The sequence below is a fragment of the Kwoniella europaea genome, chromosome 1, assembly GCF_036810445.1.
Source record: "Kwoniella europaea PYCC6329 chromosome 1, complete sequence".
NCBI lineage: Eukaryota > Fungi > Basidiomycota > Tremellomycetes > Tremellales > Cryptococcaceae > Kwoniella > Kwoniella europaea.
The window spans coordinates 5,250,603-5,276,383 of NC_089487.1; the positions used below are offsets into that span (position 1 = coordinate 5,250,603).

The 25,781-nt window shown below is 43.8% G+C and overlaps 9 protein-coding genes across 9 annotated transcripts; 3 read left to right on the top strand and 6 right to left on the bottom strand.

Annotated features, from left to right (window-relative positions):
* Positions 1-112: 112 nt before the first annotated feature.
* Positions 113-2,668, top strand: V865_001986 (uncharacterized protein; the record flags this gene model as incomplete). Its single annotated transcript, XM_066225798.1, has 4 exons — positions 113-610; positions 671-1,761; positions 1,827-2,513; positions 2,587-2,668. 4 exons carry the CDS (start codon positions 113-115, stop codon positions 2,666-2,668), a joined length of 2,358 nt encoding a protein of 785 aa, XP_066081895.1.
* A 1,024-nt stretch (positions 2,669-3,692) lies between these two features.
* V865_001987 (uncharacterized protein) lies at positions 3,693-7,838 on the top strand (the record flags this gene model as incomplete). Its single annotated transcript, XM_066225799.1, has 7 exons — positions 3,693-3,925; positions 4,070-4,298; positions 4,356-4,524; positions 4,617-5,128; positions 5,221-5,454; positions 5,512-5,662; positions 5,716-7,838. The coding sequence occupies 7 exons, from the start codon at positions 3,693-3,695 to the stop codon at positions 7,836-7,838; spliced, it is 3,651 nt and encodes a 1,216-aa protein (XP_066081896.1).
* A 567-nt stretch (positions 7,839-8,405) lies between these two features.
* On the top strand, positions 8,406-12,133 carry V865_001988 (uncharacterized protein; the record flags this gene model as incomplete). The annotated part of the gene is made up of 13 exons (XM_066225800.1): positions 8,406-8,904; positions 9,048-9,159; positions 9,233-9,319; positions 9,402-9,525; positions 9,661-9,836; positions 9,939-10,048; positions 10,126-10,211; positions 10,276-10,383; positions 10,437-10,544; positions 10,604-10,729; positions 10,788-10,853; positions 10,909-11,436; positions 11,510-12,133. The coding sequence occupies 13 exons, from the start codon at positions 8,406-8,408 to the stop codon at positions 12,131-12,133; spliced, it is 2,754 nt and encodes a 917-aa protein (XP_066081897.1).
* Positions 12,134-12,431: 298 nt separating this feature from the next.
* On the bottom strand, positions 12,432-14,114 carry V865_001989 (protoporphyrinogen oxidase; the record flags this gene model as incomplete). Its single annotated transcript, XM_066225801.1, has 2 exons — positions 12,432-13,736; positions 13,839-14,114. 2 exons carry the CDS (start codon positions 14,112-14,114, stop codon positions 12,432-12,434), a joined length of 1,581 nt encoding a protein of 526 aa, XP_066081898.1.
* Positions 14,115-14,605: 491 nt separating this feature from the next.
* On the bottom strand, positions 14,606-17,116 carry V865_001990 (uncharacterized protein; the record flags this gene model as incomplete). Its single annotated transcript, XM_066225802.1, has 6 exons — positions 14,606-14,902; positions 15,006-15,488; positions 15,556-15,741; positions 15,806-16,533; positions 16,595-16,740; positions 16,881-17,116. 6 exons carry the CDS (start codon positions 17,114-17,116, stop codon positions 14,606-14,608), a joined length of 2,076 nt encoding a protein of 691 aa, XP_066081899.1.
* Positions 17,117-18,221: 1,105 nt separating this feature from the next.
* Positions 18,222-19,229, bottom strand: V865_001991 (ribosomal protein S8.e; the record flags this gene model as incomplete). The annotated part of the gene is made up of 5 exons (XM_066225803.1): positions 18,222-18,269; positions 18,342-18,575; positions 18,642-18,746; positions 18,909-19,092; positions 19,168-19,229. The coding sequence occupies 5 exons, from the start codon at positions 19,227-19,229 to the stop codon at positions 18,222-18,224; spliced, it is 633 nt and encodes a 210-aa protein (XP_066081900.1).
* Positions 19,230-19,905: 676 nt separating this feature from the next.
* V865_001992 (uncharacterized protein) lies at positions 19,906-21,138 on the bottom strand (the record flags this gene model as incomplete). Its single annotated transcript, XM_066225804.1, has 1 exon — positions 19,906-21,138. One exon carries the CDS (start codon positions 21,136-21,138, stop codon positions 19,906-19,908), a length of 1,233 nt encoding a protein of 410 aa, XP_066081901.1.
* A 349-nt stretch (positions 21,139-21,487) lies between these two features.
* On the bottom strand, positions 21,488-22,502 carry V865_001993 (orotate phosphoribosyltransferase; the record flags this gene model as incomplete). Its single annotated transcript, XM_066225805.1, has 3 exons — positions 21,488-21,826; positions 22,006-22,231; positions 22,399-22,502. 3 exons carry the CDS (start codon positions 22,500-22,502, stop codon positions 21,488-21,490), a joined length of 669 nt encoding a protein of 222 aa, XP_066081902.1.
* A 360-nt stretch (positions 22,503-22,862) lies between these two features.
* On the bottom strand, positions 22,863-25,708 carry V865_001994 (uncharacterized protein; the record flags this gene model as incomplete). The annotated part of the gene is made up of 9 exons (XM_066225806.1): positions 22,863-23,051; positions 23,147-23,313; positions 23,389-23,512; positions 23,579-23,665; positions 23,745-23,930; positions 23,993-24,075; positions 24,133-24,268; positions 24,340-24,528; positions 24,587-25,708. 9 exons carry the CDS (start codon positions 25,706-25,708, stop codon positions 22,863-22,865), a joined length of 2,283 nt encoding a protein of 760 aa, XP_066081903.1.
* Between the last annotated feature and the right edge of the window lie 73 nt (positions 25,709-25,781).

Consider the following 25,781-nt stretch of genomic DNA (forward strand, 5'->3'; position numbering starts at 1 on the left):
TTGAATTGTCACCCAAATTTACATTTCTCTTTTGTCTTTATTATCCTTTACTCATGTCTAACGCTACCCTTACTCTCCGCAGCCATAGATCACTGTCTACGACCCAATCTGGATGTTTTATCCACACCAACAGACATCGCACGCCTCATCGGGCGGAGGAGCGTCAAAGCATCACGACAGTAATGGAGATACCGGTGGGAATAACAGGTTAGGCTCGGGCGGAGGAGGAGGATGGGCGAGACATCCATCACATCCATCATTCACTCCTTCAGGTATGCCATTACCTTCACCTGGAGGATACCCATCTCTAGGAGGAGGAGGCGCATTCCCACCTCCATCGGGTGGGCATGGAGGACACCATCAGCATTCCAACCACGTTCACCTACACGGTCATGGACAACATCATCCAAGTTTCGGTGGGAACTCTAATCTAGGTGGTGGACTGGGTGTAGCTGGACCAGGATCAGGAAATACCCATGGTCCGTCGGGTTATGGTGGGATGAGTCTGTTTGGAGGTGCTGGGGGAGCAGGTCAACAGAACAGTCCACCTAGAAATGAACCTTCGATGCCTTTAACGGCTTTCTGGCAACATCAATTGTTAAGAGCGGAAGTAAGTAACCCTCTCGTATGAGTTAATAAATCGGACTAACGTTTTCTGGTGGATTAACAGGCATCCAGACTATCATCATCACCTCATCATCGAGCGAGAGCTGCAGCCATCTCCTCTCGAGCTACCAATAAACCTTCCGCTGTCACTATCACCGATCCTAACAACCGACCCACCTCATCTCAATCAATCGCCTTGAATGGTATTCACCGTAAACAAACTTCACTCTCAGTCACTCGACCAGATTCCGATAGAGGTGTAACTCCCCCACCTCCTCCATCGGATCCATCATCTACACCTGGACCAGAACATGCTGATCCCGCTACACCCGCCCAACCTCCTGCACCAAATGATAAAGAAGAAGAGCGAGTTTCTGAGCCGTGGACAGGTCTGGACTTGGGTGGTATCAGATTGAAAACATTATCAACCGCTTTATTCTCCTTCGATCACATCACTTCCTTATATGTCAACCATAACGCTCTTACCACCATACCATCTGCCATATCCCGATTACGCCAACTCACCTTACTCGATGCGACTGGCAACGAGCTCACGTCGATCCCACCTGAAATTGGTGTACTATGCAAATTGAAAGATCTGTTACTTTTCGATAATCACCTTACGACTTTACCCTTCGAACTGGGAACTCTGTATCAATTAGAAACTCTAGGTGTGGAAGGTAATCCCTTAGATGATAGGTTGAAGAAGTTGATAGCGGATGAAGGGACGAGTGGACTGATCCATCACATGAGGGATAATTGCCCACCTGGACCTGAACCACCTGAAAGACATTGGATAGAGATTGAACCGGATATATCATCACCTTCGTCAGGTAAACAAGAATCATTCACAGTCTTGACTTACAATATCCTCTGTCACTCTTTTGCACCTGGTACCACATATTCCTACACCCCAAGCTGGGCGTTAGAATGGGGTTATAGGAAACAAGCGATCCTCAATGAGATTGCTCAAGCTTCAGCGGATATCGTCTGTCTACAAGAGATAGATTGTGAACAGTATGCGGATTACTTCTTACCTGAATTGAAGAGACATGGGTATGAAGGTCAACATTACCCACGATCAAGAGCCAGGACCATGTCTGCAGACGAACAGAAGGCTGTAGATGGTTGTGCTACGTTCTGGAAGAGTGATCGGTGAGTGTGATGAAATACGCAGCAGCGGTGATCGAAACGCTGATTATTGATTCGCTCTGATCCAGTTTCCAACTTGTCGAAGCTCAGGTGGTCGAATTCAACCAACTTGCCATAAGCAAGACCGATATGCGTACTGAAGACATGTTTAACCGAGTCATGTCCCGAGATAATATAGCTGTGGTAGCTGCATTGGAATTCAAAGCTTCCGGAGCTAGGCTGTTAGTTGCCAACTCGCATATCTATTGGGACCATCGATATAGAGATGTGAAACTGGTTCAAATCGGAATGTTAATGGAAGAATTAGAAAAGATCGTTGAAAATTTCTCAAGATTACCAGCTAGGTTATCTTCCGATCCTGAATATAACCTTGGACGAGGACCACCCAAATACGAAAGATCAGAAAAAGGACGGGATATACCTTTGATCATGTGTGTTGATCTAAACTCTTTGAGTGGATCGGCAGTATATGACTATTTGTCGACTGGAGAAATACCCCCAGATCATGAAGATTTCATGGATCATACATATGGTACATACACCAACAAAGGTCTACGACATAGATTAGCATTGAGATCTTCATGCGCGTCATTTGGGGAGATGAAAATGACCAATTTTACACCTACTTTTGATGCTGCTATAGATTATATCTTCTATACCCACAAGACTATGAAGGTCACGAGTGTATTGGGTGATGTGGATAGAGAATATCTGGATAAATGCGTTGGGTTCCCTAACACACATTTCCCATCCGAGTGAGTTCTATTTCCATCTAATCACTGACATTCATATTGAAACCATGACATGCTGATTTTCATTTGGGTACAGTCATATACCGGTATTTGCTCAATTCAGACTCAAAGGTCAATCCGATTCTCACTCTCAGTCTAATGGTTCATACAATCATTAGTCTCTATATCTCTATTTCATATCTACCTTTTTTTCCCTTATTATAGATTTATATAGTCTATCTCATCTATACATCGCTCATTTTTTTCTGTTTAGTTTCTAATCGTATCATGTGTGTTGATTTTATCTATATATGATATGGTATGATGTTCTCTTTTTTCTCTTTTTTTACTTTTATCCAAAGTTATAAACATATGTACGAATATATACAAGAATTGATTACGAGATGAAATTGAAAGGTCTTTTCTCATCCTGTGTATCGTTATTGGCGACATGGTCAAGAGGAGAAAGCGATCGCTCATGACTTGTAGCATGGCCTATTTTAGCATCCTTGCTGCTTAGCCATACGAGTTTGATCGTATAGTCGCCATAGACGTTTGATAACTTGACGTTGCCTGGTATCTTGTAAGCTTGTTTGGTTCCAGGATAAAGGCCCGTGAATGATAGACCGAATATGGTAAAAAACCTGTTGAATCCACGTGGAGAAGATAGAATCAAGCCACATGTAGATCCCACCTCCTCATACCTTTGCTTTACTTTGCTTATCTTCCTCACCAATTGCAGACTGAGAAGGAAGTTCGTATCCATCATCCGTCAGAACGGTACACAAGGCTACACCGGTATCAGCACTGTGAAGACTGTTTCTACTCTGTCTTTCGCCTTGTATCCAGCGTCACGGTCGATCGAAAATCATACGCGTGTAACGAACGCGTTTCTTTGTCCTGGACAATACGACTTCGAGGTGATTCAAGTCAAGTCGAAACAAAACGAGCTTTTGTCAAGGTGTCACTGTATCATCGCCATCGCCACCAATCACAGGGATACTTCTAGGTGTAGAAGCCACCATCTACATCTCGACATTGCTATACGACCTTGATGAAGACAGATCAAACAGCTATCGTTACAACTGTATAGAGGAAAGATTTCGCATGAGGAACGAACAAAGATCAACGCACGGTGATCAAACATAAACACCATACAGACAGACCCACAACGACTCAAGGATACATGGGTACAGTAACAAGATGACATCGATATCTACTTTCCCTCATTCTTCACATTCACCTCATATCGCTTCAGCTTCACCTAATCCACTTCATAATCCCCAGTTATCACATGTCTTGGTACCTGAAAGTCCATTGATCGATCTGACGATGTCAAGTCCTGATCATAGGGGGTTACAGGCTGAGACAGCCAGTATAGCTTCTTCTACTGGAACAGGAGTTGAGGGAGTAAGGAGTAGAAGTGGATTGAAGAGGTATGTACTGTCTTATCATCCTACCTATTCTGTCTTACCCTATTCAACAGAAGGGGTCTTGGTGAATAGTGCTGCCTTCGCACTGCTGGCCTTTCTCTAGACGGTGGAATCTAGCTAACTTACCACTCGCGAATATGTATACAGATCAGGATCACATAGACGAGGACCACCCGAACCTCGATTCCTCTCCGACCCATCGCCCGAAAATATCCTTCCTCTTCTCCAAGCTCAGGAATCCCCTAATAACGACGACGACGGTGAGATAGGTAGGGAGTTGAGGATAGGGTTGATATTGAGGAGAGCACTGAAATTTGGCGTGGAGAGATGTGATTCTGAGTTGATTGGATGGTTAGTTGGATTAGAAGGAAGATGGGTAAGTGCAGTTGAACCCTAAGACATCACGATGCTGATATGTTGTATGTATACTCAGGCGGATATACTTGATGCTCAAGCTCAGCAATTGGAAGATGAAGAAGGATGGGGATTGGTGGGGATGGCAATTCAAGCTTCTTGTGGTAGACAGGAGACTGAAGAATGCGTTAGGATCATCGTCGGTAGATGGGGTTTGGAAGTGGGGCAACGAGGTGGGAGAGATAGAAGTGCGTTTGATCACCTCAAAATCAGCTGCGATAAATCTTGAGATCGTCAGGCCTCATATGAAGCTGATGTATACTTTGCGTGTTGCTCGTAGCCGGATGGACACCTCTACATCTAGCAGCACTGATTTCAACCCCACCACTCATATCCTTCCTCCTATCTCGAGGCAGCTCACCCCACGCTCTGACGAATCGTGGTCTCACACCATTAGATCTCATAGTGGGTATGCCAGATAAAGAGGACGTAGCGTTATTCCTAGCATCCTCAACTCCTAAAACAGCTACTGCACTCATACCTCATTTCCCACCAGCTCGTCAAGCAATGCTGGAAAGGCGTCGACGACATGCCACCCTCAAGATGGAGGCTATCGAAAGAGAAGAGAGGCGTAATCGGTTGGAAGTTGAAAGGGAAACTTGGCTTAGGGAAAGAGCGAGGATGGTCGATGTGGATCCGGAGTTGTTGATCAAACCATTGCCTACGAAACGGGAGAGTAAGACTCCATCGGATGATAGTGGTCTGGGATGGATGGGGTATGAGTTGGATCTCGAAGAGGAAAGAAAGGATGATGATGAGAGTGAATATGGATTGGATGAAGATGATTTTAACGTGAGCATACTATAAGCGAATATCACTCAGCCCCACATGGAACATTATATGACTGACAACTTGTCGCATCTTATCTTTTCGCGACTAACCAGGTGAATCAGTTAGACCTCAATTCAAATATGCTGGTATTCCCCTTATCACACTTGCCTATGATATTCGGTATTCTCATATTGAATTACGCGCCTGTATGCCAACCGCTACAAAAACGATCGTTACCTGCCAATGCACTTTACCTGTATGCTAGATTCGCTCATTACAAATGCGATGAGGGGTGGTTGGAGGAGCTGATTGAAGGTGTTGTTGAAACTATCGAAGAAGGTGTACATGTGAGTATGATATGACCAGATCTGATAAATCATGCGCATCTCTGACATATCTGGCAGAACAATGTCGAAAACCTCGCGTATCTTGCATTTTGGGCGTACAACTCGTCGGTCCTGCTTCACCTACTGAAGTCTGACCCGGGTATCAATGCTGCTTGTGAAGAGATGAGCTTGTTAGGTATGATGGAGGAATTGATCAACGCGATTCATGGTAAGTATATTACGATAGCGTTTCTTGTCACGTCCAGCTTACTCGGTGATTAGTATTTATCATTCGGGTTGCTGAGAGACGTATCGACATCTACCTCGACGCTGCAATTCTCGATTATGAGACACTAGAAGATTTCAACGATATCCGATTCGAAGGTGAATGGTCCATTTTCAGATCCTTCGCACCTAAAAAGAAGCGCGAAACACCTCGAGCCGCTTCCATCTTCGCTCCCAGTCCCAGTCAAGTCAACAGCATCCATGATTCTCCTGCTTCCTCCTCTGTATTTAGTACACCGCAGCGTACACCGAACCGACATCAGTCAATGAGCGATCTTCGACTCGGGGCTGGTACTCCTCGCTCTATATCACATGAATCCAATATCAGTGGTACATCTGGACATTCGCAGACGCCCACCGTGGAAGTCGAAATGAATCCTTCTCGAATAACAGATATCCTCTCCGGAGTTCACCTCATACTTCAGCTATACGAAGTTAATCCCGCCATAGTGGTTCAAGCCTTCTCTCAAATATTCTTTTGGATCTCTTGCGAGTTATTCAACCGGATTTTGGCACAGAAGAAATACCTTTGCCGGACAAAAGCTCTCCAGATCAAGATGAATATAACGGCTTTAGACGATTGGGTACGAGCGAACGGTCTCCCGGTCCAAACAGCTACGAAGCACTTAGAACCTGTCAGTCAGCTCCTTCAGTGGTTGCAGTGTCTCTCGCAGATCAAGGAATTCGACACTTTGATCGGTACTATGCAAAATATGAGAGCCATCAACCCATTGCAGATGAGACGAGCAGTCAGAGACTACAAGTACGAAGTGAACGAAGGGAAGATGAACGAGGAATGTGGTCAATACCTTGCTCAACTCCAGAAAGATTGGGAGAAACGCAGAGTTCAGTTCAGTGTACAAGAAGCTGAAAGAAGGAGATCCCATGGGTCGCTATCCGATCATAGTTCCAGTCATTCACATGGAGGACCATCGATGTCGGATGTATCTCTGCAGGGTATCATCATAGACGATTCTACGCCTATCGACGCTTTGTTCGACGGTTCAACAGCATTAGGTGAATTCGTACCTCAATCAGCACCCGAATGTCTAGGTGAATTATTAGATAGTCGATACATGCTACCCTTTGTCTTACCTAATGACAACACGTATCTTATCGCTTCACCACCTCGAGATGCGGCATATAGAAACTTGTTGTTACCTGCCAGTCCATTTATATCTGATGGATCTGGAAGTTCGAGACCACCTTCCAGATCTAGTTTCTCATCTTCTAGACCTATGGGATGGTCATTACCGAAGCAAAGAAAATTGAGGGAATTACCGATGGATTTCTTCGAATGGCTGAAAGGGAGAGAAACGGATTATAAATTGAATAGTGATGCTTGGGCATTTAAGCAGAAGAGAGCCATCCCATCGACAAATCCGGAAGATGATGAAGATGACCGAGTGGCTACAATCAAAGATATTAGGGATTTACCAAAGAAGATAGAAAGGAAACGATCAATTGAAAAATCACCTACGCCCACACCAACTCGACCCGTCGTAGATACGATCAAAGCGAATGAAGTTCAACTTCAGGGATTATTACCTTCGTTGACTGAGGATGAAGAAAAGACACCTATAAGTCATAAGAATGGTGTGGAATTGCCCAGTTCGAGATTGAGAAGTATGAAGTCGATTGAACAACTTAGAGAAACTTCAAAATTAATTCAATTCGATAATCCCTCTTCTTCCTTTGGAGATAGGAAAGGACTGGGACATGAAAGATCAGAATCGTTCGAACTGAAATTACGGATGCAGAGAAATTCTTCAGGATCGTACATGTCTCCTATGACAAGTCCGAATCCATCATCGATGAAATCGCCTACTCTCAGCCAAATGTCAGAAAGTTCAGGTGGAAGTGGAAGTGGGGGAAAGAAGAAATGGTGGAAATTGGGTAAGAAATTAAGTACGATTAATCTAAAAGAGGAATTTTCAGTTAATTGGGATAAGGATCAAGATGAAGATGGATTTGATAAGAGGAAGATTAGAGAAGGTAGTGAAGATACGATTGGACCTGGAGGCGGATGGTATAGTCGGAATGAGATAGAGATGAGAACACCTGTTAAGAGCCCTGGTAGTGGAACACCTGGAAGAGAGAGGAAAAGCTTTTTCAGTTGAGGAGTTCGATAGATCATAAGAGTGGTTCGTGTCATATAGAGAGGAGATAGATGGTTGTTTCTTAGTTTCTTTTGGTGTGGTCGAGTTGTAACATAGATCCCATCCAGGTCTTTCTTTTGCATCGCATCAACATTACGTCTTCCCTTATGCATTGCATGATCATGCCCCTTCGCATACCCTCTACTGATATGAATGCAGTGCCATGCATCCTCAAACATGAGATGGTGGGACATACGCGTGATTGCTTAATCGCGACTGGGGAATGGGAATGTTTATGCTTTTAATGTCGATTCCCTAACTTTCGACTTTTTGGTGATTACGATCTTAAACAAACTCGTGATTTCATCTCTCCCATTGTCTCTACCTTTGTTATCCATTTGTATCTGAAATCATACTTCGATAACACCGTCATCTTCGACATCGATTTAGGACCGATTAGCAGGGTCAGAAAAATACATCACTATCGATGAAGCTAGACGAGACGGAGTTAGACGAATCCTTCTTTGAGCGGCAATAATACGAAAAGTACGATTGCAATCACAATAGTAAATAACTAAACCCAACAAGATGGGTGAAGAAGATACCCCTCTACAGCTATCAGTCAAAGATGAGAAAGATGATATACTAGATATGGAATTAGATACACCTTCTATCGTGCAGGTACAGGAAAGTACACTTGAAGATCTGTTCAAAGCGGATGACGAAGATAGAAAACCTGAAATACCCATAACCACGACAACTTCTGGGACGGGTTCACCAAGATCAGTCATAGGTGAAGAAGACCTTAAATCGCGTACTCATACACGCGATGATCAACCACAAACATCTTCTTCTTCTTCTTCTTCGCCTTTTCCTACGACTGGAGGAGGAGGAGGAGGGAGGGGGAGACCCAAAAAAGTGAAAGATGAAAAACCCCAAATACAATTAATAGATGATTTGCCTACTGCGTGGGATGAGGCTCATGAGACATTTGTCAGTTTGGATAAATGTCATTATGAGACTAAAGGATTGGGGTTGTCGAGGGAACAGGATGAGATGATGGTTTGTGATTGTGTCTACGATAAGCGTAAGTGATCGAGTCTCCTTACAAGACGATTGATCATGTTTTCTTTCCCACAAGCAAGTCTACAAGAATATGCAACATATCTCTTTCATGATGTGATGATCTGATATAAGTAGAGATTGTATATGCTGATATATGAACATTAGACGACCCAGACACAGATCCCTGCGGACCAGATTCAGATTGTATAAATAGGGCGTTGTTCATTGAATGTTTGGCTGGGGAGTGTAGAGCAGGTAAACACTGTCATAATCAACAGTGAGTACTCATTCTCTCGTCAACGATGCGTTGGCGAGTGTATACCACGGCTGACTCGAATTCCGTCTAATAGGTTCAGTAGAAAACAATATGCGAATGTGGAAGTGGTCTTGACGGAGAAGAAAGGTTTTGGATTAAGAGCTGGATCGGATATACCTTCGTAAGTGTCACATCTCGAATCCTTCACATCCTCCAAAGAGATCTATGAAAGCTCATGATATGCGGTTTCGTTCATCATCCAGGAACACCCTTATATACGAATACATAGGTGAAGTGGTGGCTGAGAAAACGTTCAGAAAGCGGATGCAGCAGTATGCGGATGAGGGTATAAGGCATTTCTACTTTATGATGTTGCAGAAGGAGGAGGTGAGTTCTGCTGCTGCATTTCAAATATCAACTATACTTTATATCTCCGTTCCGAGAACCGACTGGATAGGATAGACAAGCCGCGCTATATGAAGTCTTGGCAAGTCATATGCTTACCAATATACGCTTTGGCAGTACATCGACGCTACGAAAAAAGGTGGTATAGGGAGATTTGCCAATCATTCTTGTAATCCAAATTCCGAAGTACAGAAATGGGTGGTAGGCAGGAGGTTACGTATGGGTATCTTCACCAAGAGGGATGTAGTGAAGGGGGAAGAGATAACGTTCAACTACAATGTCGATCGATATGGGTGAGTTCTGCTGTCCTATCCATCATGGTCAGATAGACCTAGAAGAACCTGTTCACCATTTGCTGTATCGAAGAAGATCTTTTCGGCTGACATCTCGTTCAGTCACGATGCCCAGATCTGTTACTGTGGTGAACCCAACTGTGTTGGAACGATCGGTGGAAAGACACAAACGGATGTCAGCTTGAGTACGATGAACGACCTGTTCCTTGATGGTGAGTGATCAAGACCACGCTGCTCTGTCTCTAGCACTCGTCCAGCAAGTCAGGCTGACTCGCTCTACTCCTTACAGCTCTAGGTATTACCGATGAGGTCGAAGCGGGTGGTATGAAGGGGAACAAGAAGAAGAAATCCCGTCAACTCGATGAAGATTTCGTGGTGAGTTTAGCTATCTTTCCAAATTTTGGGCGAAACGCGTAGCTGATCGCGTATCAATCGATAGCCTACTTTACGCCCAATCCAAGAGCCAGAAGTCCAGAAAGTCGCAGCTGCCATGCGTCAGTCGATGGAGAATAAGACTATGATGTCTAGGTTGTTACAGCGTATAAAGGTGATTAGCTTCGTTGTTTGCGTATCAGCGTGACCAAGCTGATCATATCGCAGATGACCGAAGAACCCGCCGTACAGAGGCAACTTGGTAGAATGCACGGTTTCAGTCTAATGAGTATGGTATTGGCCGAACTGGCAGATGATAGGGAGATTGTTCTGCTGGTGAGTAGCTAATCATCTCGACACATCTTTGTTGGTTAGCTGATTGAGAAACGTTGCAGGCCCTCGAAAGTATGAGTAAATGGAAACTGCAGATACGAAATAAGATCGAAGATTCCAATATCGAAGAGCCAGTTAAGAAGTTACAGGATAGTCAGGATGAGGGGATAAGCAAGCTTGCCAAGCAGGTAAGCTGCTCTCAATCTGGATCTATCACAGAACACCCCATACTGATGTCGGTGTTAGTTGCTTGAATACTGGGCTACTCTTGAATTGTCTTACAAGATCCCTCGGGTCAAAAAGCTAGCTACTGTGAGTGTAATCGGCATTCCGTTTTGGGAAATACGACTGATGAATTAAAACTCAGCTTGATGCCGAGGACGAAGCTGGTACTACTACGATAGCTGAGGCAGCTTCCCATTCCACATCCACACCTCGTCGTCCCGATGCATGGGAGAACACCACGCAGATCCAATTGGACATTGCCCCTGTTCGACCTCGTATACCGATCCCTTCATTTCACCGACCGCGTCCTCCGCCTCCTGCACCTGCGCCCCGACCTTCCTTGCCCGTGTCCCAATCTTCCGATCGACTGAAACTAGATGCTATCATCGCTCTGGCTCAACAGAACCTTCAATCGGCTGTATCGAACCCTGCTCCCTCCGAATCACCTGCTGCTGAGTCCAGCAGATCGGGTAGTATGGCTACAATCGAGGATGATGAGCGCCGGAAGAGGCAGAAAAGATCGCATTATGATTTGAGTGACAATGAGGGAGACGAAGAAGCGAAGAAGGAGAAGAGGTTGACTAAACTTGTGGGAGAGGTTGTAGTGAGAAGTATGAGTAAATACAAGGAACAGATGGAACATGATACGTTTAAGAGATATGCCAAGGAGGTGAGTCTACTTTACTAACAAGTGTTTTTTTCTGTCGAGGGTTGTAGTAGCTAATAAAGGACTATGTTGGCAGTGTACTGGGATATTAGTTGAGAAAGAGAGAAAGGGACATAGCTATTCGACTACTCGACATCCAACTTTATCAGAAGAGAAGAAAGCAAAGATGAAAGCTTTTACTAAAGAATTTACTCATAAAGTTTTGAAACGACTAAAGGAAAAAGGAAAATTGCGTCGAATTAACCCTCATCCAAATGCATCGTCTACATCTACACCGACATCTACATCGACTTCTTCACGGAATAATCTGAAAATTGAAGGTGGTACGATCAATACGCCCACACCTAGTGGAACGATTATCGAGACGCCTACTGAATCGCAGGGTAATGCTGGGGAAGGTGATTTGTTAGATGATATTTTCGGTAAAGACGATGTTGATATCGACATGGAAATGGATATGGACATGGAACAAAGTCCTTCTTCTACATCGGCACCAGCATCGAGAAAGGAAAGTATGAATTTGGGAAATGGAGGGAAGAGTCCCGTGGATGAAATCAAGACTGCTCCTGTAACTGTCAAGAAGATGAATGGAGGATATACAGTCGAGAGGTTAGATCTGTCGACTTTGGGTAAAGTGAATGGAATGAATCATCATCAACAACCTAGTCAAACTTCCTCAGATGATCGGATGAATAAGTAAATAATACAGTGATTACATTTATCTATGTTTAGTAGAATTATAGTCTAGTATGTAGTCATCAGGTTATCATATCTTGTCATATTGAAGATCTAACGATTCATACTCGATGAGGATGCAGCTTGATTGTAATTTGTATTTTGTATCGATTACTAAATACCGGATATCCATGAGAAGGAAATACAATCAAATTAAGCAGTCATATGTTATCGAGTACGTGTATGCATCGCAATCTAGGGGGAATTCTTGACGTGATGTCTCAGATGAAATTAAGCTATGCTCTATGCTTTACAACATATACTCATTCCCAATTTTCCCACCTTTCTAATCCCGTAACACTCCTCCCCTGGCCTAAAGCATTCACTACACTCTCACTAGAATACACACAATCGTTCAATCCCACTCCTCCATACGCATTGCCAATCAGACTCAATTTCCCATTCCATCCACCACTCTGTATACTCTCATGTAATTCCCTCAAACGTTGTCCGTGATTTAGAGTATAAGTAGGTATGCAATTCCAATGTATCTTGCCTAATTTCAATATCGGTTGTACGTCCTCCAAATGGGGAAAGATACCATTTAAATGCTGTATGGCATTATTAACTAACTCTTCGTTCGTCTTTGGAGGAGTTAATTTGGGATCGTATGTCGACCAATATGGACCACCTAACATCAAAGTCAATTTGGTGACTCCCTTCACGTCCGTAGAGAGCGGTATAGCGGTAGAATCGAATATCACACCCAAAACTCCAAAGGGATTGAGGGATCCTGAAGATCGGGGGATGAGATACCCGAATCCTGCTGGATGGATCTGAGAAGGTGGAAGGGGGTAAACCAAGTTTATTACTCCTACCGAGGTATAGGGATTGACGTCGAGGTGAGGGAGTGATTGATTGGGAGCAAGAATTGAGGATAAGGTAGAAGATGATAAGGCAGATAATATATGATCGGTCGTATATTTTCCTTTTGTCGTTTCGATTTCTACCATCCCATTCTGTTCTCCTTGTTGAGGTTGAACTGATATACTTTTCACTGATTCTTGAGATTTGATCTCCACATTCCCACTTCTTTGTATTTCTTCATATAGACTATTCGTCAAAGTGGATAAACCACCTTTCAATCCGTACAAACTCCATTTCTTACTTTCTTTTCCCAGTTCTCCTAATTCATCTTCTTCATCTTTGGTTTTCTTACTTGCAGTTCCACCTCTCAACATACCCAGTACGACACTTCCATATTCCTTTTCCGCGTTCCATAATGAAGGAAAAGCCGATCTGACTGATAGATCTTTTGAGCTCGCGGCGTATATCCCATGAACCATAGCTGAAGCTAGGTTCTGAGCTATATCAGGTGAAAATCGCCTAGCGAAAAAGGAATCTACACTTTCGTCTGTAAAACCATTGAGTCTAGGTCGGAATGGTTCTTTGAGTGCCGAAGGTAGTAGACCTTTGAGTAATGGTGAATTTGATGATATGATGGATAAAGGTGAAGTTGGTAAAGCGGTTAGAGATGAGGTAGAAGTATTGAGGAGGTATCGATTTTTAGCGGCTGGATGGGAGAATGGGATTGGTAATATCGATGAAGTAAGGTTCAATTCTTTTAACTATATTACGGTCAGGATTGGACAAATTAGCTATATCGCTTCACCATACCTTACAATATGATACGACGAGATTCTCCGAGAACCACTAAAGAGATTACTCACCAACCTCAACATCCCTTTTGCCCCTTCACTACCCCTAGGTCTTATACTCCTAGGTCCACTCTCAATCGTCACTTCCCCCTTGATCATCTCCCTCTTAATATCAGGATTCTGAAATTCAACTTCATGTTTGGTAGAGTTGATCCAACCTCCGACTCTATTTGTAGATTCTATCAATGTTATTTTCTGACCGGAAATCGAGGAACGAGATAATTTGTATGCGGCTGTCAAGCCTGAGAGACCACCTCCCAGGATCGTTATATTCCGGGGCCCAGGCATGTCGAGTCGCTTGATTCGGACGGAAGGTACACTAGCGGTGCATCATCTTTTGTTGAATGTGATCGCGGTAATAGCAGTGTGACCTGATGCGAGCTACCAACAAGTTAGGAATGCGACCAGAAAGAAGATAGAGGATCGATGATTTCTCGATGGACTTTTCAAGTGGAGGTCATTGTCATCCCCGGAATCAACCGATCTCATACCATCTGAAATGGGACATGTCATGCATTGTACTTGGAAGTCATCATAATATTTCGTAGAGCGTATAGTAAGTAAAACACATGAGACGGTACGATATGAACAGTATTGATATAATCTATAACACAATTGTCAAGGAAAGGAAAATACTTCTCGAACAACCACTAAATGAAAAAGAAAGAAAGAAGTACAACGAATGATGATTATACACATGTACTTCACCTTGAGAATGTCCTTGTCACACCGCACTGTGCTCCGACTGTGCTTTTCATCCTCCATCTGTCTTTTCTTATTTACCTTATCTTAGCCAACACGCCCATACCATCACCAAACCCTTTACCAGCCTCATTCTTACTTTTCTGAAAAGCATTCCAGAACCTTAACGTCTCATCCCCTGCTCCAGTGACGATCGTCTGACCATCAGGACTCATAGCGAGGTACAACACCCTATAAGTGTGTCCCGTGAGAGTGGCTATTTGAGTCATCGAGGGGTACTTCCATATATGAATTTGGTTCGATACGGGTCCGCCGGAATATCCATGGGTTGATACGAGTTCGTTTGAGTTTCGGGACCACATCAGGTTACATACCTAATAAACATTGAACAATATGTCAGCTTGACCAAGATCATTACAACCAAATGCTTCAGAATAGATTGTAGTCAGGTAAAGTACAGAGAAAACGTCAACTAACCTGCGATCCAGTATCATATTCACTGACCAACCCTCCAGTCAAACTATTCCAAAACCTAATTTTCTTATCTGCAGTACCACCTCCACTAGCCAATAAACCCCTCTGATGGGGGTTCCAAGCGATCGCTTTCACAGCCGCACGATGTTCGCCAAATCTCCAAGTCGGTTTATTATCCGTTCCACCCCATACGAACAGCTTATTATCGTTTCCTCCAGAAGCCAACTGATCCGTATCTGGATTCCATCGTAATCCACATACCTCCTGTTTATGATGCCCAGCCAATTTCCTTATATAATGTTCGGGGATTCGCGTATCTCGATGTAAGATCGTTCGATCTCTCGATCCAGATGAAAGAATATGTGAATTCCATGCGAGAGCACCTACTCGACCTGTGTGGCCGGACATCGTTCGGATTCGCTTGCAATATTCTGCATCCCATATTTCGACCAGACCACTATTCGTCCCAATGGCTAATGTACTTCCCTAATAGTCGAAGTAAAACAACACAAATGAGTTGCAGATTATGTCAATATACTACACGCGAACTCACTTTATTCGTCCACTCTAGACCTGTGACGGTATCATCTATTGATGCACCATCAGAAGCGACTCTAACGAGATCACAAAGTTTGGTAACTTTGCTAGTCTGAGCACTCCAGAGATAGACACATGAGTTGAGCCCCACTCCAAGTACGTTCGAGGCTGACCATGAGACGAGATTCAGGTAGAAATCGTCCTACTCATTCATTGATCAGCTGATGTGCCTGTAGAAAACAGAGGCATATACTAGCTGAACTCACGGCTAATTCAGGTGCATCGAGCACTTTGAAAGGTGTTTTGGCAATTGATCTAATCTCTTTTCTCGGACTAAGTAACATTCTTTGACTTTCTTTTCCTACCGGACTGAGACTGTATGCGGGGTGGTTCATATCATCTAGACTATCCACTCCTAATCCAGTAACACCACTTAGACCACCGTTGATTCGGACCGTACCGGGTGAGGTGAAGTTGAGGATTCTTTTCTTGGTAGGGGTAGAAGGTGATCCATGGACCGCATTTCCTCCAGGTGGCGGTGAGAAAGCCGATCGTCTACCTGTCGAATTAGGTGGGGATACACCTGGACGGGTCGTACCGGATGTCAAGGCAACTTGGGATTGATGAGCTCGATGATGAGATGAACTTGGTCCTGCACCTGGTGGTCTACCATGTCCTGACGTAGGAGTCGACGGAGCGTGCATGGGTAAAGGTGGGAGTGTAGCTGCAGGTGACATCTCTCTACCTCTCTCTCCACTGGATGTAGCTGCAGGAGGGGGGTAATGATGGGAAGGAGTGTCCCCCGCACCTGATATAGGGTAAGAATGGGAATTATGGGTTGGAATATTACTAGTATCGAATGTCATGGGTTGTCTGAGTTGCTGATGTCGTGTTCGACTACGTGATTGAGCTGGAGAAGATGTTCGTGAAGATGACTGTGACGGAGGAAAGAGTTCGGTTTTGAGTAGTTGAGTGAACGTTGCATTTGCTTCTTCTACAAGCAATGACATGGAAGTCAGTAAGGCGTAGTACATGTGGAATGGCAAATAACTTACCTCTTCTCACATCACCATCAAAAGCCTGAGGACCACTTTTCCTCCTCCCTTTCACCTTGCCCACCATCTGTCCGGTCACACCATTAGCATCAGCAGTAAGTTGGTATGCAGCATGTATATCACTTCCGTCTCTTGTGGGGATGAACCTATGTAACAGCAGATATGAAGCATCAGCACACCTGCATCTTACCGCGTTTTGTCAATCATTGAAAGATTTAATCCAATCCGAAGGGATCTCTCCTTTTCAACCAGGTATTAACAAAATTGGAAAACGTTGTAAACATACCTATCGCCATATTCTCTTACTACGCCTTTACCCTTTCCCACATTCGCACCCATACTCATCGGACTAGCTCTGGGTGAGGCAGACCCATTCTTCATTGGACTGGTGATATCCCCGAACACATCTCCATTACCCACTTTCCCATTCGATCGGAGATCGTATCGAGGTGAACCAGGCGAAGGAGGTTGAGGTACAGATGATCTGATCCTTCTTGAAAACTCTGTATCATATATCGACATCTTGTCTTGTACTATATTCTGTTATGTCGATGTAAGGGAGGAAGGATGATTGTGTTATATTACCCAAGTGGGTTACGAATGAAAGGATGGTGACGTTATTGATGATGATGATGATGATGATGATAAAATTGAGTATCAGTCTGAATCCAGCAGACCTCTTCTTCTTTCTTCTTATTATTATATGTATCGTATTGTGTCGCGTCGGAATAACAGCAAGTGAAACGAAAGGAAAGGGGAAATGTAAAGACGTGAGTGTCTTTTGGTTTAGGATATGATGGATGTTTCTTTGTTGATTCAGTTTCACGGTCTTGTCTTTGTTGTTGTTGTTGTTTCGGAAATCTAGGGTAATTAGAAAGTGGAGGAAGGGGTAGTGAGGAATGGTGTGATGGCGAGAGTTCGTATATTGTAACAACAGTGTTCTACAATCCTGACAGGTGCAACGGGTAGTAGAGAGAGGATGGATGGGGTGTGATGATGAGGGAAAGTGAAGTACAAACAGATGATGTTGAGTGAGAATGAGGATGAGAACGTGAATGACCACTTGAGCGTGCCTCCTCCGATCATCAACAAACTCAACCCAATCACCAACACACATAAATGGGTAACACAAACAGGGAAATGGCAATTTTTACTGCTTCATCACGCAGATGCTATCCATACCATCCATACCCCTTATGACTGTCGTACACTTAGGAGGGGCAGATGCAGATGCATGCAACAAGCGTTGGGCTGACGTACGCACCTCACAGAAACAAGCACAGAAACAAGCCGATCAAAGAAATAGTCAGTCCGTTCACTTGTTTCCAAAAAAGGAGACAACCATTTCTCAAATCGAGGATAGGGGACGATGTTCACGCAAGTTGATACACAATAGCTTGTCCAAGTATGATAACGACTGAGCTGCTGTGTCTCGCCAACAACTCATGGTCAGATGTTTGCTCTTATTACTTCTCCCTGCGCGCTATAATTGCAACCGATTCCTCCCCTCATTGCAATCACATACAATCTGGGCACATCGAGAAATCATAAAATCCATCTCTCTTCCACAATACAAAAGACTTCCTACACTGAATACCCAAACTATTTCTAAAGTAAATAAATTTGTTTAAGCAGCGTGCTTGGCCTTTCGGACTTGGAGTTTTCTGTTGTAGAACTATTGAGCGATAGCGCAATCAGCCAATTGTACTAAACAAGCTTTATCATTTACAATGATATGACAACTCACCTCCAATTCCTTACCCTCAAGGATGTAACCATCAGCTCTACCTGATTGACCAGGTCTGGAAGTGATGATAGCGAGTAATCGACCGGCTCTGAATTGTTGTTCGAGGAGGGGATCAATCTTGGCATCCTTCTTTCGTTCTTCGAGGACTCTCTTGACGTGGTTGGATTGTTTCACCTCAGCCTTCTCTTCAGTGGCAGCAGCGTTCTTACTAGCTCGGGAAACGGGTTGAGCGTACTATATAATTCACCACGGAATATCAGCAACAGTCATGAGATAAAGTGGAGATGGGTGAACACTCACGTGAGCTTCGTACCATTGTCTGAAGGGGGTGGCATCAACGTCGACAACAGCAGATTTCACGAGGGTTTGGGTTCGGAGCAACTCGTTGTTGGTGGCGTTGTATCGCTACGTGAGGTTGAACGGATTAGCAACGATCATTAGAGACGAGGGAAAGTTTCCATTTCATGATCCTCTGCTTCTGCATTTCCCTCATCCCTTCCATGATGTTCGACGTCGTTTACATACATTCCATCACCATACTGTGAAAGAGAAGGAGTAGATACTCACGACAGTCAACAATCTAGTCTTTCTAGTGACATGTTCGGAACCCCAAGCAAAGTTTCCAGAGTCCAATCGGAGAGCTCTGTACTTGGTGTTACCACCTCGAGTTCGAACCTCGTGGATCCTCTTTGAAGAGTCGAGCTTGGTCATGGCAGGTTGTCTACCCAACTCAAACTTTCTCTTCTTTCGGCTAAAGAACCAAACCATACCCCAGTATATCAACGCATATCCTTTTTTCCTTCCAGTAATTCTAGTTGTCACTCACTAGTGGGCTCTTCGAGCACCGGAAGCAGAGCGCTTGTGGCGCGAATCACGAGTAATACCCATTCTACGATGAATAGCAACTTATGTTAGCAAAGATTCTTTGATGATTTGTTGTTGAGTGTGTATATCCCAAGTAGCGATGATTGCTTTGAAAATTTCTCCTCTCTTCTGTTCTACTATTTTATTTTATTTTTCCCTTTGATCTTTTATCCTCCTATTGATCTACTCCTGTGTGGGTACCGCTACTTGGGATGATACGTTGATGTTGATATATGTGTATACTCACTTGAATGTTGATGGCTAAAGAAGAAAGAGAAAGAGTAGTAGTGGAATTGAAGATTTCAGGTAATATGGATGGATGGTGTGCAGTGCGTAGAGTGCAGAGTGAGAATCCCAACCATTGCAGGGTCAGTAGCATAGTGTGGTGTGTGTACGGTGAGAGGGTTACCGCTATGAGTGGAGGAAACGGAGTGAGGCGGAGTGATGGGTGGGTCAGAGGGTGTGGCATATCGGACTTAGGTGATAAAGAACTAAACGCCGATAATAACGTCTGTTCTAGTAGGGCGCGTTCAGGTCACCTCACTTTGCATACTTGTACTCGTCAAGTGCTTCTTTGCATATATACATATACTCGCATATCATCCCACTGACCCATCTGTAGACCCATCATGCATACGCTATCATTCACTAGTCCTCCATTCCCAAAACAGACACCAAATAACAATTATGAAGTACTCATTCAGATATCCAACATCTCTGCCCAACTACCCACCTCCCCCGCGGATCCTTTCATCCCCTCCTCATCCCACCAACCTCTTACAAAAGAATATCTATCTACATACAGCGAAGCTATCTCCCCGAAAACCTTTTTCATCTTTGTTACATATACTCTGATCGATCTCATCAAATCATCTATAATCTCTTGATCCTGCTCCTCTTCTCGCTTATCACCATTGATTATGGTGGTGGAATTGAGGAAAGGTATTAAACCATTCAAAAGTTGACCGAAAGAAGTTATATACCAGTTCAATATATTCCAATTCACCTCACCTTCTTCCAACACCATACTTACCCCATCAGCCAATAATGGTAACTTACTTTCACTGACCGTTGATGATTCGTCTTTCAGGATAGTTCGTTCATTGACCAACGCTTCTAACATGATCGAAAGGGGAACTAACAAACTCAAAGGATCCAACACTCCCTTCCCATCTGGGATTTTATCTAAAGCTCTTTCTTTCGGTATTAACGAATTTAGTACATCCAATAAATGCTTAATCACCTCTTCGTCACCTCTATTGCCTAATCTGATCCCACTAGGTTGATTGTCCGAATAAGATGCAGGACGAGTTATCGAAGTTGATATTGATCGTTTATGTGAATTTGAATGAACGGCTGAATCGGATATCGAGTGATGTAGTTTGGACTCACCACCAGGTACAAGTGATTGAGGTATTTGGATTTGGTGGAATGATAAACTTCTTCGAACTGATACCAAGTTCTCATTGACCTGGTCAGAGGAATGGAACTCAGGTTGAGGTTGGTGGTGGGATGGGGGAATGTTGGAGACTGAATGATTCTTTCCATGTCCCAGCCCATGTCCATACGTCTTTCTACTGCTGTACTGATTATGACCCTGGGTCAATCCATGTACATTAGGTTTCTTGCCCTCCGAAGAACTCCTAGTGACCGCAACTTGTTGGGTGTGTGGTTGGTTCGATGTAAATCTAGGAGGTAGGTTACTGGGCATATAAGGTAGTCCAAGTACAGGCTGAGGAGGGGATGTTCCAGGACGGGTAAATGGTATCGCAGGTTGAGCGGGCAGATTGGGGTTGGGAGGTGGATTATGGGAAGGCCGTTTGATTCCCATACCCATACCCATCAGTTCTTGATGTCCCACTTTACCATTTGTAGGTAAAGAAGGGATTAGACCGCCATCAAGGAGGAAGTCGAGTGAAGGGTGGTTTGCCATTGTTGCTGTCATATGGTCTGGTGAATGATGTGAGAGATGAAAGTGCGACGGTATATAGTTAGTTATTGATGAAAAAATGCTCGTCAGTACAAAGATATTCTTCATCAGGGATATCTGCAAGTCAGTATATCATATCAATATTCGCTGTATATGTATCCTTTGTTCATGGTATGAGTTTGTGAAGGACGCCTTTGAACGACGTATATCAAAGGACCAACACCACAGCCAAAGAGAGTACGTCCGAGGATAATCACTAAAACACCATTCGTAGCAGATGCATATCTTGCACATAACATCTTCGACTCTAAAGTAACGTTGCACCCAACCTAATGACTATCCATTAAAACCACTAAAGTTCAATCCCATAGTTCTTTCTATACTCTTTGATATCCTCCAACTCCTTAGTATATCCCCCTTTCTTCTCAAGGTACGCAATGATATCCTGTAAATTCAAAATAGGTTCAATCGGAACACCAAATTCCTCTTCAACCTCTTGGACCGTCGACTTTTCTCCTGTACCTCTTTCTTGTCGATCAACAAGTTGTACTACCCCAACGAGGGTGGCTTCAGGTTGAGATTTGATTATTTCGATGGCTTCTCTAATGGCTGTACCTCTAGTAAGGACATCGTCGATGATGACGATTCGACCTCTGAGTGGGGATCCGACGAGAACTCCTCCTTCGCCGTGCTGTGGGTGGTAATATACGGTTTAATCGAAAGGACGATAATTCATACAGAATGAATGGAATGGATGATAGTGATTTGTAATAAATGAAGTAGATGATAGTGATGTTGGACAAGGGGAGTAGAATATAACAGATAATCAGTACAGTCATCCTCATGACAATGGTTGAAAGATAAACCCACATCCTTCTTCTCCTTCCTATTATATGCGAATCCTACTTCCCTTCCTGCTCTACTCAGGTCCACCGCGGTGATAGCAGCCAGCGCAATCCCCTTGTATGCCGGACCGAACAACACGTCGAATTCGGGTATACGGGATGAAGTGAGGATCTTGGCGTACGCCTTGGATGTGGAAGAGAGGAGGGATCCAGTGTAGAGGAGACCGGCGTTGAAGAAATATGGTGATTTCCTGTGTCGATGAATCGATACCAATTTGACGTTCGGTCATATAACATATGAAGCAGATATTCAGTTGAGTGAGATTGAATGATGAGATAAAATGAATCGTTGAATCATGACAATAAACGTACATCAGCTCAAATGATCCATCTGTAACCAGTAAGATAGATAACTCACCTCCCCGACTTCAGAGTGAACTCTCCAAATAACAATACACCATGTTCAATGGCAGCTTCGATGAATGCTATTTTCTCTTGGTTAAGTTCCCTTGCGGCGGACATTGTGATGTGGACGATGATTGATTGGTCATTGTGAAAGGGAGAGGAGAAGAGAGAAGGAGAAGAGGAGGAAAGAAGAAGAAAGAAATGGGATTTCATACATGGAGGAGGGAAAATCGTTATCTCTCGATCGAAACGTCCCTCCACTCGTGATTCAGTCTCAGATTAAGGTAGGAGGATGTCACAACAAGAATCAATGCATTGATATAGCTACAATAATGACAGGTCCTACAGTGTATATATATGCACAAGATGATATGGAAGTATGAGCAATGCAAAACATATATACAAGAATCCCGATCCGATATATCGCAAGAAGCAACAAGCAGAGAGCAGAGCAAAAAACAAACAGCTTCACACACCCTACGCATGCCCACCCATCATCCTACCCCAATTACCCAACTCCGGACCCAACACATTCGCTCCCTCACCTTTGAACCAACCTACAATCTCATGCGGTGAGAGTGTACATCTGACTTTCTGGAATTGCGGTTTCAGCGAGGCGTTACTTGCTGGTACCAGTAATGACATTTTCAGTAAATGGTCAAACGCCTATGTCCCCATTGCCATTCTCAATTAGCACTACCATCAACTAGTCATGAGATCGATTTGTAATTCGTAGGTCGTACACAGACGGATCAACTTACATTTCTCAAAACACCAATTGGCCATCTCACTTTCCCACTTCCCACCAACTTCGTCCTCGAAAACCTCAAATATTCTTCTTCGACTTGAGCGAAATTGAATTCTTCTCTACCAGCATACGAGAGGTGTTTCGTGATGATCAACACACCCAGAGCAGGGTGAGGTAGACCTACAGTAATACCAGACCAAATCAACTCGTTTATTCGTATTCGTATAGAACACTAGATACAGAAGTAGGACCTACCTTTCAACTTGCTCAGCTGTAGACCCCATCCTGCACCTTCGATCTGAGAAATCACACTATCCGCTAATTCCTGAATGGACATGAAATCGATCTTGGATGAAAGTACGCTAAGTACAGGCAAGATCTGCAATGACTCCCAATCAGCTAAATTGGAGACAATCAGAGATCCAGCTGAGCATCATAAGCTCACAAATGGTCTATATAAATTCCTAACATCCGTTGTCAGACCAGTTAATCTATCTAAATTCCTTTTTATCCTATCCACTTTCAACAACATCTATATCATCCAATCATCCAGTCAGCATTTATTCCATTGATTCATCAACTGAAACCAGGGCATGAATACCCTTACCCACCTGTATAGCGAATTGCCAATCCCCTTTCCATCTATCATCTTCATTCTCTTTCCCTTTAGAAGGTATCAACGAGTCCATCAGAAGGGCTTTCCAACCTATGCCTTCAGAAGAGATCGGAGATGGTATACGGAAAGTACGATGGGAGAATCGAGATTTAACTCGTTTTTCAAGTAAAAGTAAAGTATCCTACAAAAAGTCACTGTCAATGATAATACCAGGGTATGCGGTGAGGTCGAAAGGCTACTTACAATACGAGTTGTTACACCCAATACGGCCACACCTCTGCCTGTATTTTCCACTGGACCAGTTTTGATACTCTGAACGACGTCCACTGAATAAAAATGCACTTGTTAGCTGCGCTATGACCAGACATGATTACTCAGCTCACACAAGCAATATAGCAACGCCTGTCTGGCATGCTCAGTGAACAGATCAAATTCCTCTATTACAATGATGATCGCCCTTGGTGATGGTTGGGTAAGAAGAGCAAGTAGATGCGAAGGTAAAGTCGTAGGGGCATATTCCTATTACACAGACACACGAACGTCATCTTGTCAGTCCAACCACCGTACTTAGCCGTACGAGACAGACATACCTCGTCATTTCCTTCCTCCTCTACGTCCTCCTCATCATTCTCCACTTTCGTTCCCTCAGCTTCAGCTATCTGCCTACCCATCTCTCTAATCGCCAGCCTATCATTCGTCTGTGCCAGCCCTGAGAGGCGCACAATGACCGGAGAAGTTTTGGACGTTGACGGAAGGAGATTCAATGCTCGAGCAACAGTCTGCCCACATACTCATCAGCTGATCATCCCGAGAATGGAGGAGGATTTTCTAGCTTACTCTAGTTTTGCCAACTCCTCTTGGACCGACAACCAACGCACTATTCCCTTCGCCTCTCTCCACCGTCCCTTTCAATAAGTTCACAATCCCAATTAACGCTTCGTTCTTCTCCTCATCAACGAATGGTGGTGGGTTCGTAGATGTACCTTGTGAAGTCAACGTGGCAAGTACATTCTTCAAATACATTCGAGCTGATTTGGGTAATTGTTCTATCTGTTTAATCGATTTTTGTTCTCCATCATCATCCATAACTATATCAGAATCTTCTTTTTCTTGTAAATCGTTTATAATTTCTACGTCAGGTATAATAGGAGCTTGTATACCTAGCGGGTTCACTTCGTCCCTATGATATATGATACCACCATATTCATCCAGCTCTTCACTATCTCTCGAAGGAGTCACATCATGACCCACTACCCGACCTGATCTAGTTAATTTCGGAGCAGAAGCTTCACCTTTATAATTGAAGTTCCTAGCTTCTCTTTGTCTCTTCAATGCCTCGTTGGCCAAGAACGTCTGTCTGCTTATTTCTTCTCTACTCTTGGTATTGAACTGGGGCGACTCAAATATCTCATCATCGAATGTTAACGCTTTGGCGACTCCTGAACCTGAACTGGACTTAGCAGGCGATGATACCCTAGGCCTCTTTCTACTTGATCCATTCTGGCCGGAAGGGGGTGTAGGTAATGGTTTATGTAGACTTGATGCTAACGTGGGCGTACCCTTCAGTTTCGGTGTAGAGGTGGACTTGCTGAGAGAAGGTGTGGTTGTGGACGTAGATGTATATTTCTTGTTGGGTGTGGTGATTGATCCAGATAAAGAACCGATTGGTTTGGACTTGGTCTTACCATTAGGAGTAGGACTGGCTCTTGCTCCCGATACGGAAGGTGTCTTTGGTTCCTTCGGTGTGTTCTTGGGTGTATTATCTACATCTTCTACCTTCTTCCTCTTCCGTGGTGTGACAATCTCGACTACAGGTTCCTTCCTTTTCTTGGGTGTGAAGGCGACAGCGTATTTGGGTGAAGTGCGAGCTACGACTATACATTCTCCTATCTCCTCGTTGTCGTCAAAGTCATCTGTGAGAGCTAGTGGATCTGGCGAGTGAGTTTCCCGGGTGACCATGGTGATCAGTGAGAATCTACGTGGCCATGAATGAGGTTGCAATGGCAAGAAGAGATCCAAAATAATCTCTGAT